This window comes from Morus notabilis, unplaced genomic scaffold (genome assembly GCF_000414095.1).
Source record: "Morus notabilis unplaced genomic scaffold, ASM41409v2 Scaffold303, whole genome shotgun sequence".
Taxonomy (NCBI): Eukaryota; Viridiplantae; Streptophyta; class Magnoliopsida; order Rosales; family Moraceae; genus Morus; species Morus notabilis.
The window spans coordinates 27,326-44,496 of record NW_010365347.1 but is presented as its reverse complement, the minus strand read 5'-3'; the positions used below and the strand labels follow the sequence as shown (position 1 = coordinate 44,496).

Here is a 17,171-nt window from a genome sequence, read left to right as displayed (position 1 = left end):
AAGGTATTTGTATTACATTGTTATTGAGTTCGTGTTTTAAGTTTTTACTTGACAGCATCCAACCACATGAATATGTAATGTCTGGTTTCACATGAGTAGTCATAAGTTTTGTTCATTCTACTGCATTCTTACGACGAATAGTGGTGAAGTTCGGGGTTATCTTCAAAAGAGAGGCTCACAACGCCTTTTAATTGATCTTCGATTTTCTGCAGAGGTGGAAAAGACTTATTTTAAAGAGAAGTTTGAGCAAACCGGATTTGATTTTTGTTAAATGTGGGGAGAAGAAGACGAAGAAGATTGTCCTCGACTTATTTTGAAGAGAAGTTTGAGCGAGGTGCCGGAGAACTGTAGTGAGCAAGCATTAAAACATCGCACCAATGCATTTATGTTACTTATTATAGGGAGACGCATTGCATCAAATAATTCTTTTGTTCATGTTTCTGCAATGTACCTTCTTTGTGTTAATTTAAATACCATAAATAACTACGCATGGTCTGCTGCGGCATTTGTTGTTCTTAGTAGTTCATTAAATAATAACAAAAGCATAATTAAAGGCTTTTTTTACGCGGGTAAGGTTCTATTAATTGATGTATCATTTTGTTTAAATGTGCATATGTAAATAAAATAATATATCAATTAATAAACAAAATAATTTATTATTTGCATATGTAACTTTTAAATAAAACGTTACCAGTAGAGAATGGGAAAAGCCTTTAATTGTGTCTTTGTTATCAATCAATGAACTATCAAGAATAAATGTCACAGCACACCATGCGTAGTTATTTATAGTATCTAAATTAACGCATGAAAGGTATATTACAGACACATAAGCAAAAGAATGCAATGCATTTCCCCACAATAAATAACAGGAATGCATGAGTGTGATGTTTTAATGCTTACTACAATTCTCTCTCGCTCGCTCAAACTTCTCTTTTAAGTAAATCAAGAACAATCTTCTTCTCCCCGCATTTAGTAAAAATCAAATCCGGTCTTTCAATGTCAAGATACTCACGTGTAATTGTTTCAACGTCATCGTCTTCTAACCTGGAGACTTGTGCTTCATCAATGGAAGCTCAGTGATATAATATATCTTAAGTCTCGCTAATTCGAGTTTTTAATTTAAATTATAATGTGATTTTATGTAAGAGTTTTTTACTGTAACAAAAAATTTAAATAACTGTTTCTGAAAGTTTTTTACTATAACAAAACTTTTAAATTTAAATCGATAAAATAAACGGGTAAATATCAAAATGAATTCTGGTCTGGCCAAGTTGAAAACAAGATTCCACTAGCTTGTAGAGATCTAGAAACGCCGTGAGTAGACGAAGAAGATTGTCCTCGACTTATTTTGAAGAGAAGTTTGAGCGAGGTGCCGGAGAACTGTAGTGAGCAAGCATTAAAACATCGCACTAATGCATTTATGTTACTTATTATGGGGAGACGCATTGCATCAAATAATTCTTTTGTTCATGTTTCTGCAATGTACCTTCTTTGTGTTAATTTAAATACCATAAATAACTATGCATGGTCTGCTGCGGCATTTGTTGTTCTTAGTAGTTCATTAAATAATAACAAAAGCATAATTAAAGGCTTTTTTTACGCGGGTAAGGTTCTATTAATTGATGTATCATTTTGTTTAAATGTGCATATGTAAATAAAATAATATATCAATTAATAAACAAAATAATTTATTATTTGCATATGTAACTTTTAAATAAAACGTTACCAGTAGAGAATGGGAAAAGCCTTTAATTGTGTCTTTGTTATCAATCAATGAACTATCAAGAATAAATGTCACAGCACACCATGCGTAGTTATTTATAGTATCTAAATTAACGCATGAAAGGTATATTACAGACACATAAGCAAAAGAATGCAATGCATTTCCCCACAATAAATAACAGGAATGCATGAGTGTGATGTTTTAATGCTTACTACAATTCTCTCTCGCTCGCTCAAACTTCTCTTTTAAGTAAATCAAGAACAATCTTCTTCTCCCCGCATTTAGTAAAAATCAAATCCGGTCTTTCAATGTCAAGATACTCACGTGTAATTGTTTCAACGTCATCGTCTTCTAACCTAGAGACTTGTGCTTCATCAAAGGGAAGCTTAGTGATATAATATATCTTAGGTCCGTTTAAATCGTTGATTTAAATTTTTAATTTAAGTTGAGATGTGACTTTATGTAAGAGTTTTTTACTGTAGTAAAAAATTTAAATGTGACTGTTTTTAAGAATTTTTTATTATAGTAAAACTTAAATTTTAAATTCGAATTGGTAAAATGAACGGAGTAAATGTCAAAAATAAATTCTGGTTTGGCCAAGTTGAAAACAAGATTCCACTAGCTTGTAGATCTAGAAACGACGTGAGTAGATGCCTAGGTTGCTTAACCTCCTTGTACCTCCCCAAACAATCATTCGTACGTAAATACCATCTAAAACAAGTCTTTTCCACCTCTGCAGAAACTTGAGGATGAACCTTTCATTTTAAAATCTTGTTAATGCGTTATGCGTCTCACTTTTAAAGATAACATTGGTCCTCACCATTATTCGCCATAAGAACGCAATAAAATGAACAAAAACGTATGAATATTCATGTAAAATCAAATATTAGATATTCATGTGGCTGGCTGTTATCAAGTAGAAACTTAAGAACACGAACTCGATAACAATGTAATACAAATACTCCTTTTAGCAAGTATTATATTGATGATTCAATGATTTTTGGGATATTTACATTTTTATACCATGTGTTTTAGGTTTATTAAAAAACTATACATTCAATTTTTAATCTCATCAAATATATACCTTTAAATTATATTTAATACTCAAATTTATACGTTTTCATAGTCAATCCTCGATTTTAAGCATAAAATACCTAAAGTATCCTTAAATAAAAATAGAAGAAAAAAACTTTAAATTTACAGTTTTAACCTTAAAAGATCCAAAATACCATTGAAATAGGGTTTTTTTTGTCTTTTTAATTTTTATTTTTTGTAATATTGAAAAGCATTAGTTTTATTTTCTCTTTTTCTTAAGAATAGTTTGGTCATTTCAAATGTCAAAATCAATTCTTGACTAAGATAATTGATAGATTTGTATATTGAATCTAATTTGAATGTATACATTTAATGAGATCAAAAATCAAAAGTATAGATTTTGAATAAATCTAAAACACAGTTATAAAAATGTAAATATCCCATGATTTTTTTAACTTAGAAGATAGAAAGTTGATAATGGTTGCACTAAAAACTTCTAAAACATAATTACAAAATTAACTTTTAATATTTTTTTAAATATTGTTTAAGCTTTTTCTTTTTCTGCCTCTAATTATCCCAAACCATCAAAAAACAACCCACCTTAAAACTTCCCCATCCCATGCATTAGGGATGTAAGAAATCACCCCGAACCCGATGAACCCGGCTGAGCCGAGCTGACCCTACTCGAAAATCATGGGTTTCCAATTTTTCATTTAATTTTCGGTTTTAATTATGCCTAACCCGCACTGCGCGGGTAGGGGCGCGGGGTGGGGTTACATGAACCCGAGGTAACCCTACCCGGCCGAACATGTTCAAAGTAGGTAAAATAATGTCCAACACTTCAAATTCTTACTTTCATAAGTTTATGGACTTTATGCTTTTAAACTGTTAACTTATTTATGTTTTGGATTCACGGTTTGTGTAAAAAATGCTTGTATGCCATAGGTGTTGAATTAGGACATTCTTTATTTATATTGGAAGTGTTTAATTTCAAAGTGAGTGTTTTAATTGTTCACCTTGCATTTAGACCCCTTCTTGAAGGAAATACATGTTCTGTTTGATAATGATTTCTTCTGTAATAAGCACAGATTAATTGACTAAAAAGTGATCATGTGGTCCTTGAGATCACTCTTGCTTTATGCATATTGTGATAATTGGAAAGGTTCAGCCATGCTTACATTTAGGGAGAAGATGCAAAGTATTTTCGGCCAGAAAGATGGCTCAATAATGGAGTTTTTCAACTACAGTACCAGCCCATACAAATCCAATATCACCATAGCCCATTAGAGTCCACCAAGTCTTTCACCTGAGTAACCCGAGGTCACCCGACAGGTTACGGATTTATAGGCTTATGAGGGTGTTGTGGCCTAAAGTTTTCTCAACCCGCACAATGCGACTCGGCCAAATTTTTCAGCCCAACCCGAGCCAACCCGGCCGAATTACACCCCTAACTATGAGTTATTAGTCTTTATATTTATTATGCCGTAATTTTGTTGCGTAATTATTTACTACAATAGTATTTGCATATATCATTTATTGCTCATTTACTACAATAGTATTTTATCATTTATTTGCATATAAGAGCCTCTTAGTTTAAAACTGATGAAGTCATAGATTAAAATTGGTTTTCACCAACCCGAGTAACCCGACCCTACCTGAGGTCACCCGAAAGGTTACGGGTTTGTAGACTTAAGAGAGTGTCGCGGCCCAAAATTTTCTCAACCCGCACTGGTCGGGTAGGCTCAATTTTTCAGCTCAACCCTACCCTACCTGGCCAATTTACACCCTTACCATGCATAATGAGGGGTCTTAGTTTGCGTTTCTCAATTCTACCAAATTGTCACTTTTGCAAAAAGTACTGCAACGTTTTTTGTAGCCCTAGTATTGACTTCTATTTCACAAGAATTAGTACACAAACAAAAGTGTGAATTGAATATTAACACCAAATCTCAGTATCTCAAATTTTTCAATCGAGCCAATCCGGAGCAATGTTATTGGGCACCGGTGGTGCTTAACACCATTCACTAACAGAATGTGAGTCATGCAATATGAGATCCACAGATGGTGCTCATCTTCTATTAGTACTGGTGTTTAACACTAGTGGTACTTCTAAGCATTTTTCACCCCTCGGTTTAAGTTTGAGTTTAACAAGCGAGAAAGAAAGCAATAACGAAAGAAACCTATGTAAGGAAAATAAAGAGAAAGGGAATATTAAAATTGGAGTTCTTTGAAGGGCAAATCCTTCACCGGCCAGACCTTTTTTCTTTTTCTTTTTCTTTTTCTTTTTTTTTTTTGTTTTTTCCCCCTTCTTCTTTGGACTATGAAATAGTTATGGCTCTTAAAATTCTCTCACTAATCCCCTGTATCTCTTCCTTCCATCTTTCACTAATTCGCTCCTAGTCTCCTACCAAACAATTGGACGAATGAGTTTGAAGAAATGAGCTTAACTATTTTTATATTGTTAAAACTTTTAATTTTATTTTAATCAATTTTATATTTCATTTTAAAAGGGTCTAAGTTAGGCAAGTTAGGCCAAGCTTTTAAACCGCCATTACACTTTTCTAAAAAAAATTCAACATTTCTTTTATGCTAAATATTTATGAACTCACATGTGCATAGTTGAATATATTAAATAATTCTATGTAGGAATAGGAAACTTAATCAACCACATCATAGTCAAATTTGTTTTGATTGCTTGGGAGTTAAGTAACGGATATTTTGATTAATTTTCTTGAGTTAGAGGCCTTTTGAATATATGTTTTAGCCGTTTAAGGGTACTTGGTGCCGCAGTACTTTGGCGATTTAGGTTTCTTCTCAACAAAGATACTAGGGTCTAGAAGTCAACTTGTGGAAATTAAAAATAGGAAAAAAAAAAGACATTAATTTATAATCTATCTTTTAATAGAGACATTACATTACTGCATGCATTCCCACCTAATTCATATGATATGTTGGTACCAAACATCTTGTTAAGGAATCTCTTTTTTCATAGAACAAACTTTTTTTTTTTTTCTTTTGTTGTAGAGAAACTGTACCACACGTTAACAAGTGTTTTGGCACCGACTATTGACAATATGCGTGGACCAAAATCAAGTATTATATTAACGATTTTCATTTCTTGTATTTTTCATCTAGTTATATTATATATAATTGGCTTATGTAATTAATGAGACCTAACCATTATGCTTACGATAGTAAGTAAATAAAACTTTTAGTCGATTATATCATATGACTTACAAATAGTAATAGAATCGTATCATATCTTAAAAAAAATAAAAAATAAAATAGTATCGTATCACCTAATTATATATATTTGTACCTTTCATTTTTTATGAAGAAAGAGAGAAAAAAATAAATAAATAAAACTGCCATTATAAAGTGGTTATTTTATAGCCATTAGCTCGAAATCATATACTTGCAATTTTGATATATTGCAGATGACATGTCTTAAACAGGACGGTAATAGACGATGTATGACAATGTCTTTGAGTGTGCTACCGAAATTCTAATAGCAAGTGCTTATTAATTATTTGGCACCATTTTGCTCATATTTTAAGTAAAAGTTATGAATTTCGAGTTAGCTCATGAGAGTATATTGTATTAAGCATTTAACGAGACAAAAATGTTTTCGAGTTGTTTTTGAAAGATTAAAACCTCTATCAAACGCCATTTAAAGTTTAAACACACTCAAAATTTTTGGATTCAAAAGTCGAAAACGGCTTTAAAAGTGATGCAAAAAAACTCTATTGTTGTTTACAAACGTTGGATCCTTATAAAAACTACTAATTATATATATATATATATATATACATTATTTTGATGTGATTTTAATCGAATTAACATTGAGAAGCGTACACTATTAATATAAGACATTATCTTAGAAACACTCTAGAAAAGATACTTAATACGATATATGGTATGTTTGGTAGTGATTCTTAAAATCCAAAATTAATTCTCTAGCAATGCACAATTGAAATTTGTGTTTGGTAAAAATCATAAGTGATTCTTAAAGAATTTTTGAAGAATTTACGGTCAAAATAAAAAATAATCTAAAAAAAATTTTTAACTTTTAGATTGTGCCGCAATCACCTTAAAATATAATTAATAAAACTTTTATAATACTTATAATATTTTTGTAATAAATACTTATATAATTACAGTTTACTAAACACTTAATTTTTTTTTAACACAATTAATAATAATTTTTTAAAAATTTACGGCACTACGAAACTAGCTCATACGCAAGCATGATGTAATAAATGAAAGTAGAGACTAGAAAGAGGGGGGAGAGAGAGGGAAATGGTTAGGAAACTTCTACAAAGTGCTCTACTAATGTTATTATGTTAAAAGAGTCAAAAGATGTGAAATCAAAAGGCGTGGAATAGTCCATAGTAAGAGAGCAAAGGAATAAATGACAAAGCGACCAGACCACAGCGTGCTAGTCGCGCTCTTTTACCGTCGCATTTCGCGGCGTTTGCACGCCAAGATTCTGTCCCCTGTGTGTGGACTGTTGTTTGTCATCGTCTCGTGGTGGGGATTTTTCTATAAAAAAAATAAAAAAAAAATTCCAACTTCCAAGTTCCAAGAGATTACCTCCAACCGTCGGTGGGACCCAATCCCGTTGCTTTTAAAATATAATTTTCTTAAAAAGAAAAAGATTTCTTTAATTTATTTAAGTAATTAACTCCAAGTCAAGAGTCAAGAGTCAAAGACTCAGACCCTCCCCTTCTTGAAAAGCCAAATCTCACTCTTCCCAACTCCTCTTTCTCTCTCTCCCTTGCCGTATTTTTAGCTTTCCCCGTTAATGTTCTTTGACTTGGTAAAAAAACAACCCCTGTCGCCAGCTAGGTCTGGGTCCCACCAAATCCCACACGTGTGCCCCCCCATAGTTTTAGCTGTCGGGTGGGCCCTCAGGTTGGTGCGGGGGGCATTAAAGTATATATAATAAAAACAATTATTTATGCCATGCACGTAAGTAATTAGTAGTTTTCACGTCTCAATTCATTTTTTTACTGCAAAAAAAAAAAAAAAAAAAAAATCCTATATATTTTTTGCTAATAACTAATTTCACATCGGCGTGTTCTTTTAGAGTTTAACTTGAATATAATTTTTGAGTTGAATTTGAGTTATAATTTGATTTGAATTTGTAACTTGAGTTTGTGTTTAGTTGTATACATTTAAGTTATAGTTTGAGATAATAATCTTTTTGAGTTTGTGTTTGAGTGAGTCAAAACTTGAATTTATATTTAGATAGTATTTTAATAAAAACTCAATGCTGATGAAAAATTTTAATAGGGTATATGGGTTGGGTTTTATTCGTCTTTTCGTTGTCAATGTGTAGAAAAAAAATCATCTCAATCAGAATTAAAACGAAAAAATTATAGCATTTTTAATAATAGAAAAAATACTGTTCATTAATTTAAGTTCGAGTTTCTGAACTCGAGTTGAAGGGGAAACTTGAACTCGAGTTTTAGTCATAAACTCGAGTTTAAACTTAAAAGAACGTGAACTCAAATAAAGTTGTAACTCGAATTGCATTTTTTTGAGTTTTTCAAACAAGCCCTTAATTGCTGACATGAATGCTCTACCGCCAATTGCGTCAATTTCAGTGAAAAAGATCAATGCGGGGATTAGGAAGTTTCATCAAGAAATTTTGGTTTGTTTTTCCTTTCATTGATACTAACGATTATGGTGTTTGTCTATTTTTTTCAATTAAAACCGTGGGTGATGCTCTTATATTTAAAAGGGAAATATTGGTGGAGAAAACTGAAAAGTATCATGCTAATTGCTGCGTAGTCAACAAGAAATTTGCTAATCATCAATGTTGACTAGCAATTTAGCCAATAGAAGTAAAATGTAATAATGTCCCAATCAATCTTATATTAATAGTAAAAAGTGGAATTATTTCAGCAAAAAATAAAACAAAAGGGTAGTTATTGTGATCACATATATTATATCGAAGCTGAAAACGTTCCTTTTGTTTTACTATTAAAAAACAACAAAAGAGATGAGAGCTGATCGTCCATAATTGAAAATGCCATCAGTAAATTAATTAAATTGTTTTCAACGCGTGTGGAAAATAATATTGTCATTGTCGATTGTTTATTCTAGATATTAAAAATAAAATCGGTTTACAAATTACTATCTTAATAACTCGGATACTTATACATTCTTGCAACGCAGTCTTAGCACCACTCATGCAATATAAGGCCGATTTCAACTATATCAATATGAAATATTTCTATTGAAGGGTATCAATACATTATCAAGTTCATAAAAAAAATGTTTTGTATTTATTCTAGAAGGGAGAATTTATTTTATTTCAATATGAAACCCAATAAATCACACTTATTACGTGATTGGTATAACTATAAAAAAAAAAAAAAAAAAAAAAAAAAAAAAAAAAAAAAAAAAAACTACGCTTATTATCACATGACTTATCACTGATGTTGAATATCACGCATATCACATGAACTATAAAGTTTATTTTTTTTAAGAGCACATATCACATGAAAGTTATCTTATAAAGCATACGTTTTTCTGAAACATATATATCAAACAGAGACGTAGAAATAATACCAGAAATGCTCTCTGATAATATTACGAAAAAGATTTTTTTTTTTTTCCCTGGAATTAAAAAAAAAAATTGCACTTTGGTAATATCTCGCTCGCAATAGCAACAGGTTCTGAAAGCAATATTGTGGTGACACGTGTACATCTCGGGCTGTCAGTTAGTGTGAAGCATTTTATCGGGACACCACGTGGAAGGTATGGCCCACATAGGCCATCGTGTGGTCACGGTTTCTTAGAACGACGGGCACGATGTCCCATTGCTTGAAGAGGTGGGACCCACCTTGCCCTCCATATCCCCCAGACGCTGACATCCCAACCGTCACCGACGACCACCCACTTGTTAACGAAAGCGACGACACGTTCGCACACGTCCAGAACCTCGGTCTGGGCCCCACCCTCCAACGTGGCCACGTCAGCGACTACTCAATCACAGGTGTCCTCACGCGCTTTGCCCCTTCTCTCCCCGCCGCCACGTGTCCTCCCAGATCCCGCGGGCCCCACTAACGCTTTCCGGTTTTGCTCGTTATTAAACTCAATTAATTCACCAACCAATATATAATTGTTTTCCCTTTTTTTTCTTTTTCTTAATCTGACTAGGAAAAAAAAAAAAAGGAAAAGATAAAACTTTCTGGTCCAGGCCTTTACTTCTTCCGTTACGAACTAATTTAATAAATTATTACGAAATAGGAAAAACTGAAAAAAAAAAAAAAGGGGGGAAGAAAACAGAATTAACGTCAATGAATCTCACGCGCCTGATCGAGTAAGTGACAATCACTCGCCGGTACGTCGACGCGTGACTTACACGGATTGTGAAGACTGTTTCGGAAACAGAACAGCGCATACCTCGTGGAATCCCGAAAAAACTCTATAAATACCAAAGCTCTATTTTTGAGGCTTTCTTTCTTTTCTCTCTCTCATTCTCATTCGTTCATTGGCTTTTTCCTCGATTAGGTAATTTTTCCGTTCTTTCTTTTTTATTTTATTTTTTTTTTTTTGGCGCATGATTCTCGTTCTCGTTCTCTGCGATTTTCCCCTTTTTTTAATTAATATTTCTGTTCACTTCCTGTTTGTTGTTTGTTGATTTTCAGTCATAAATACTCGTATCTCTCTCTCCTTTCTGAGCTGTTTCACTTGCAATAATTTGGTCTGTTTGGCCGCCGAGAAAGAACAAAGCTTTTCTTTTCCTTTTTTTTCTAAAGCCCGAGGTTGACTTGGTTTCTGCTTCTTCTCCGTTAAACTCTCTCAAGGTTTTCTTTTCCCCTGTTTTCTTGGTTGCCAAACATAGCGTTTCTCGTACCGCCATTGTTTCCCTCTGCAGCTTATCTCGATTTTCTTTTCGAAGGTTTCTGGATTCGGCGCCTGCTTTTCTACGGGTTTGAGCTAATTTGTTTTGTACGTTTCTGTTTCCATTTCTCATTTTCTTATTTGTATCATCATTTCAAGGGAAATGATTCTGGAAATTGAATTCAAAAGAGTCGGTGCTGTATTTTCCCCAACCGCTTCTTATCGAGATTTTGATTTCGTACTAAAGCCTTCTTCCTTTAACCAAATCAATCAACCGAAACTAAATTTGGATTTCTTATCGTGGATTTTGTTCTCTCATTCTGCTCTTATTTATTTATTTATTTATTCTTTATCAATTTCGAAATTTTAACGTCGGTGTAATTTTGGGGTTTATTTGGGGGGTTCTGGCTTTCTTCTTGATGAAGATTTTTATTCTTTGACTAATCGTTATAATTAAATTACTTCAGTTTTTTCAGGTTTTTTTTTTCTTTTTGAAACCGTAGAAACAGATTCCATCGACATTGATTCTGAATTGGGTACCTCGCTAATTTTTTTTTTTTGAGCTGATGTGATATTGTCGTTGTTTTTATCTTTGATTTTTTTTCGTGATTATGTACGTTTTCCATATAACAAATGCCATTGGCTAAAGCATAAATAACTGGTCAAGTCTATTCATGTCGTAATCGCGTATACTATTCTAAACTAAAATCTAGAACGGTGTGGAAAAAAAAAAGTCATAATCTTTTTTTTCGTCACATTCACATGTCTCCACGGTGAAAATTGTAATATTGATTCTTGACCTAGAAACCACGAATTCTACCACTTGGTTTCGGGTAAGAATATTCTAATAAAGTGTGTTTATCAGTCGTATATAATCTCTGTGCTCTTAGAGAATAAAAAAAAATGGTATCTTATATTTGGAAATTTTGTGTTCTTATTGGTGATATGTAGTAACCAACATAAATTTGTGATTGATTTGAGTTGTTACTTTTAAAATTTTTTTTTTCGTGGTCACATCATGTGTTTATTAATTTCTTAATCTTTATGTGTTGGGTCCGTATGTTTTAAAGATCCGATGCTTTAACGTGGGTCCTTCTTTATTGTATGGTTGAATGTGGGATTGTTTCTCCACTATGTGGGGTAAGGAAGCTATTTAATGTATACAACTAAGAAATTTTTTCATCATAGAGTGTGAGACTGAGACCTCTTCTGTTGTTATGTTATTTGATATTACTGGTGTACTGCTTTGTGTTTGATAAGTTCGTCTGCGACGTGTTGATGTGAACATAAGCTTGCTAAAGCATATCGTAATAAGATCTCTGTACTTGTTTTTCGTATCATTAGTAAGCGGGGTATCTCACACCAATTTATCGCCTTTGCATATAGTTGAGTAACCTGGAGACTCCTTAATTTGAGCCTTGATTTCGCTTGGTGTTTTGCAAGCCGTACACAAATTTGCTCAACTTTTACTCGTTGTTCGCTTCTTTACTATGCCCGCATCTCTTTTGTAAATGCTCTCAGCAGCGAGCACGAGAATTATTGTTGTAATTTCCCTCTCTCTATAAGCACGAAAGCTTTTTTGTTTTGATTTTTACTTTTAGGAAAGTGGACTACCTCAACATATAGTTTTTATTATATACGGAGAGATTGCAGAACGAACTCAACACTGGTTCCCTAACTTTTTAGTGAAAAATCATTAGCTGAAATGGCCAATCTTGAGCTTTATGTCTAAGACAAAATTTAGAAGCCACTTTGTATCTCCTTGTTGTATTTTCATGTTTCAATTATTCAGAAAATTAAAGGGCATTAGTCATTTTTCTGTCAATTTTGTCCCTGAGATCACCAGGCAATAAAAGGTAGGATCTGAGAGAGGTCACATAAAAATGGAATATGTTATTTTTCTGCATGGGCAGTTTTTGCAGTGTCGTTGCCAAATTGACGCTCATTTGATTAATACATTTACACTTATCCATCTATTAAGACGGTTATGAAATTTTTTTTTCAAGGTTGGATTTAGATTGCTTGCATGTTTTTATTTGGATATTAACATTTTTGAAATTTGTATTAGAGGGTTCTGATTATAATTATAGCGACACCTTTGTCCGTTTTAGTTGCTTCTGAAATTTACTAGACATAATTGTGTTTATGATTATCCTGGTTTGATTTTTCCACTTTGACTACTTCTCTTTTCTCTCATTTGAATCAACTTGTTATGACGTATCAATGGGTTCGCTCTGACATTAATGCTTTCTGTTCTTTATAAAAGACTTGAATTTTACCTCCAGGATATCATATTGAAACTTTTCTTCTTTTACTTATTCTCGCAGATAATAGTTATTTGCATGGTTGCTAGCGAGATGAAGAGCTATAACCTGTAAGAATTTCTGCTTTGTTCATATATTCCTATGCTGAATTGAATGTTATGGTTCTTCACTTAATCATGTTATGATCACTAGTTTTCAGGAATCTTGTGCTTGATGGACTGTAAGCCGAGTAGCAGTGACAAGAAAACATTAAAGAGGTGGTTTTTTATTGATAAAAGGGCTGGGTGAAGTAGATCTCCACGGCTGATATACTGCTGACATTGGTTTAAAATTATCCTCCTATCAAAATCAACTTTGTTTGAGGTCATCATTTGTGCAACAAATCTGGATCCCATGGACCTAAAGTCGAATCATACTGCTCCTGTGCTCACTGATCCTGCACCCTTAAGCAACACAAGACTTGGAGTACATTCAAGTTTGTTTCCATATTCGCCTTCAGGAGCAGCTTTTACTCCAGGTCTCCTCCTAACAATCCCCAGGAAGAAGACTGGAGTCCTTGATGATGTTCGTGCTTGCTCTTGGCTGGATGCCATGAAAGCTTCATCGCCTCCTCACAGGAAAATAATTAAGGATGTCAATGAGTTTGCACCATCTGATCCTGATGTGGCTTACCGAACCTGGACGGTATTATTTATTGCTGTCTGTATGATTTGATCTCGTGTTCAATATTGATTTTTTTTTTCATCTTTTGCATATGTTTTCTATTCGGTTGTCCTTAATTTTTTGGTTCCAATCTAGCAGGTTAAGTACCCATCAGCACTTAAATCTTTCGAGCAAATAACAAATCATGCAAAGGGCAGGCGAATTGCTTTGTTTCTTGATTACGATGGTACTCTTTCACCAATTGTAGATAATCCCGACTGTGCTTTCATGTCTGATGCTGTAAGCAATTCTCTCAGATTTTGAGCATTTGTTTTTGCCCCCCTGTTTCTACATCATTTGTTCATCAAGACTTTGGGTCACTTGCAGATGCGAGCTGCTGTTCAAAAGGTGGCAAAATATTTTCCAACTGCAATAATTAGTGGAAGAAGTCGCGACAAGGTAAACATTTGGCTAGTTTCTCCTCAGTGTGCGCTTATTTTTTCCTTACAACTAAACCATCTTTGTTGTTTTCTTTAGTTTTGGGTTTTCACTAAGCATGTCCTATGTGTTATTTGTTCAGGTATATGAGTTTGTAGGTCTAACAGAACTATATTATGCTGGTAGTCATGGAATGGACATTATGTGTCCTGTTAAACCTTCTATATCAGATGACAAGCCAAACTGTTTTAAGTCCACTGACAAGCAGGTAATGGCTGCAATCTTACATCTCTCTTCAAATTAGTTGTCTGCAAATTTCATTTAGTTATTCATTTTTGTTTTCATTGTACGATGCAGGGTAAGGACATTAATTTGTTTCAGCCTGCAGCTGAATTTTTACCAATGATTCACGAGGTTGGTTAATTTCCTGTTTGCCCCCACTAATGTGCTTTAGTGCATCATACTATGAACAAGACAAGAGTTCCTTTTCGATAAGCAATTTAATGTTTTATTTTCTTTAATGTAGCCTCTACTAATCTTAGATTCGGAATAGGTTTTTACATCTCTCGTTGAAAGTACCAAGGGTATTGAAGGAGCTAAGGTCGAGAATAATAAGTTCTGCGTGTCTGTACATTATCGTAATGTAGATGAGAAGGTAAGAAAAAAATTCTAGTAGAGAGTTAATGATTTTTCTTTTATGCAAGTATTTGTCTAGTTATGGTCATGGACCATTTTGTTTCTTCTATTTTTGTCCCCCTTATTCACTTTTTTTCTGGAAACTGTTTTCATTGGCAGAACTGGAATCTTGTTGCGCAATGCGTACACAACATTCTTAAAGACTACCCACGGTTGCGATTGACTCATGGGCGAAAGGTATTATATAAAAACCTATCATGCAAAAATCTTTTAAACCTTTTAAAATTCTACACTAATGTACTCGCTCGCACTTCGTTGGTTTTTATTTTTCTGATTGTGTTTGCCTTGCCACATATTTAGGTTTTAGAAGTTCGACCTGTCATAAACTGGGATAAGGGGAAGGCCGTCGCCTTTTTACTTGAATCACTGAGTAAATACTAAATACCACTCTCCAAACAATTTTGTTTTTGGAATCCATTTTATCTGTGTAATAATTATATATTCAATCAGGGCTGAGTAATTGTGATGATGTGCTCCCAATCTATGTTGGAGATGACCGCACAGATGAAGATGCATTTAAGGTAAAATCTTACTTTTACTGTTGTAAATAATCTTGATGACTTGTTTTCCAATTATAGACTTAATTAACTTGATGTGCTTTGTAACAGGTTTTAAAAGAGAGAAACTGTGGTTATGGAATTCTAGTTTCTTCTGTGCCCAAGGAAAGCAGTGCATATTACTCTCTCAGGGATCCATCAGAGGTACAAATTGGCTTTACTCTAGACTCCTGGATTTCTTCATATTTTTTGATGTCACATAAACGATTCTCTCTTGGAAATGAATATAATAAATCATTGGAGAATTAATTCTCGCGTATTTTGAAATTTTCGTAGCGTCTAACCTAGTGATGATACCGGCGCTCCTTCATGCTGTGCTCGTTTTCATAATTTTCTTTTGAAACAAACAAATCCTTTCCTGTGTAATTTCATCTGATTGTTTTGGTATTTTCTGCTCTTTTTTACATCTATGTAGGTCATGGAGTTTCTCAAGTCACTTGTGATATGGAAGAAATCGAGTTCCTTATAAATACTATATTAAACATATAAAGAAGAGAATACTCTTGACTTATACGTATATGATAAGGATAGCCTACCTGTTTTTCTAAAAATTATACCATGGGCTTTGCGAGCAGAGTTGCATAGAAGACGTTTTTTTTCCTTCAACATGGAGATGTCGGTGCCTAGTTGTTCTGCTCTAAGTTTTTGGTCTTAATTGTAAAGTCTCAGCTTTAATTATCTTCTATTTTGTTTTTGACATCAATATATAGCTCCTTTTCCCCCATAAATCCATGTATTAATCATTCATTTATTTTCCGACTTTCCCCTTTAATTGTGGTTGGGTTATATCCCGTTTGGTGTAGTTAGAGTTCTAATCATTTGTTAATTCTTTCATATGATAAGATATGTTTTTCCCATTGTTATGTACATGCATGGACGCATGCATATACTTTACAAATGTTTTCTTTTGTATGAATTTATGTATTACATTTTTCACTCGTTTATTCTTTTTATTCGGGCTCATTTGTTGAGAAATTTTCTGTTGGTTATTTCCTTCATGCATCTTTCTCCGAGTTGTTCATTTTCGTTTAATTTCAGATTGGATTTTATACTTTACAAAATTTTGAAATGAAGGTAAAGCATTTGCGGTGCCCCTTTTTTTTAATGTAAAGTTCACATTAAAATGAAAAAAATATGCTAAACCGACAAAATTTCAAACAAAACAATTTCGAATCAAAGTAACCTTGGCTTTGAAATTTATTGACCAAAGCAATTTAAACAACTTGTGGGATTCTTATGCCTTTCAATTGAGGTGATAAAATGTACCTGGCACTAAAGTGAAACAACAGTTTTAGGCTACCTCATGATGTCTGAATTTTCACCTTATTACTGTGTGTCTATAGACTCGAAAGTTGAAACAAAAAACAAAAACAATGACAAAATGACAAAAAACAAAAAAACAAAAACAAAAACAAAAACAAAGAACAAAAACAAAGAACAAAAACGAAATAAAGAGAAACATGCGGAGAGCAACTGATCATTGAATTAAAAAAGAAAGAAAATCCGTTCAAACAAAATAAGAAAGTAAAAAGAAAAACTAATGGGGCTAAAAATTAACATATGAGCGAGCAAACGCGAGCAAACCTTTGAAACAATCACTTAAAGCATAAAAATTGAGTTCAGTTCATAATAAATAAAACGTGGTTTTTTAGCACCGTTACCCCTTTAATCTTTTGTGATTGGTAAATTGGTTCCTAAACTTTTTTTTTAAACAATTAATCCTTTAAATTTTAAAATTCGTTGTATTTATGGTCCTTTTCATAAATCTGTCAAATAATTAACGGAAATTGTGGCACACGAGCGAGGGGTAAAATTGGAAACATATGATAATCAATTAAATTGTCGTTTCTCCTTCAAATTCAATCCAAAATCCCTTTCTTCAGTCTCTAGTTAAAGCATATGGGCATTCAGTTGCATTTATGTTTTGCAAATATATCATATTTATTTGCATTTGGTCAA

At 33.2% G+C, this 17,171-nt stretch overlaps 1 protein-coding gene across 6 annotated transcripts; it reads left to right on the top strand.

Annotated features, from left to right (window-relative positions):
• Positions 1 to 10,246: 10,246 nt before the first annotated feature.
• On the top strand, positions 10,247 to 16,022 carry LOC21386920 (trehalose-phosphate phosphatase A). Of its 6 annotated transcripts, XM_024172123.1 has the most exons (14): positions 10,435 to 10,578; positions 10,674 to 10,723; positions 12,943 to 12,989; positions 13,072 to 13,563; positions 13,678 to 13,821; positions 13,909 to 13,980; positions 14,102 to 14,227; positions 14,317 to 14,373; positions 14,513 to 14,614; positions 14,755 to 14,832; positions 14,956 to 15,025; positions 15,106 to 15,176; positions 15,264 to 15,356; positions 15,628 to 16,022. In XM_024172123.1, the coding sequence occupies exons 4-14, from the start codon at positions 13,273 to 13,275 to the stop codon at positions 15,679 to 15,681; spliced, it is 1,158 nt and encodes a 385-aa protein (XP_024027891.1). In that variant the 5' UTR covers positions 10,435 to 10,578; positions 10,674 to 10,723; positions 12,943 to 12,989; positions 13,072 to 13,272; the 3' UTR covers positions 15,682 to 16,022. The 6 variants fall into 6 exon arrangements, with proteins under 6 accessions (XP_024027890.1, XP_024027895.1, XP_024027891.1 ...); XM_024172122.1 differs by lacking the exons at positions 10,435 to 10,578; positions 10,674 to 10,723 and adding an exon at positions 10,247 to 10,282; XM_024172127.1 differs by lacking the exons at positions 10,435 to 10,578; positions 10,674 to 10,723 and adding an exon at positions 10,247 to 10,282 and having other exon boundaries at positions 13,681 to 13,821; positions 15,628 to 16,021.
• Positions 16,023 to 17,171: the final 1,149 nt, after the last annotated feature.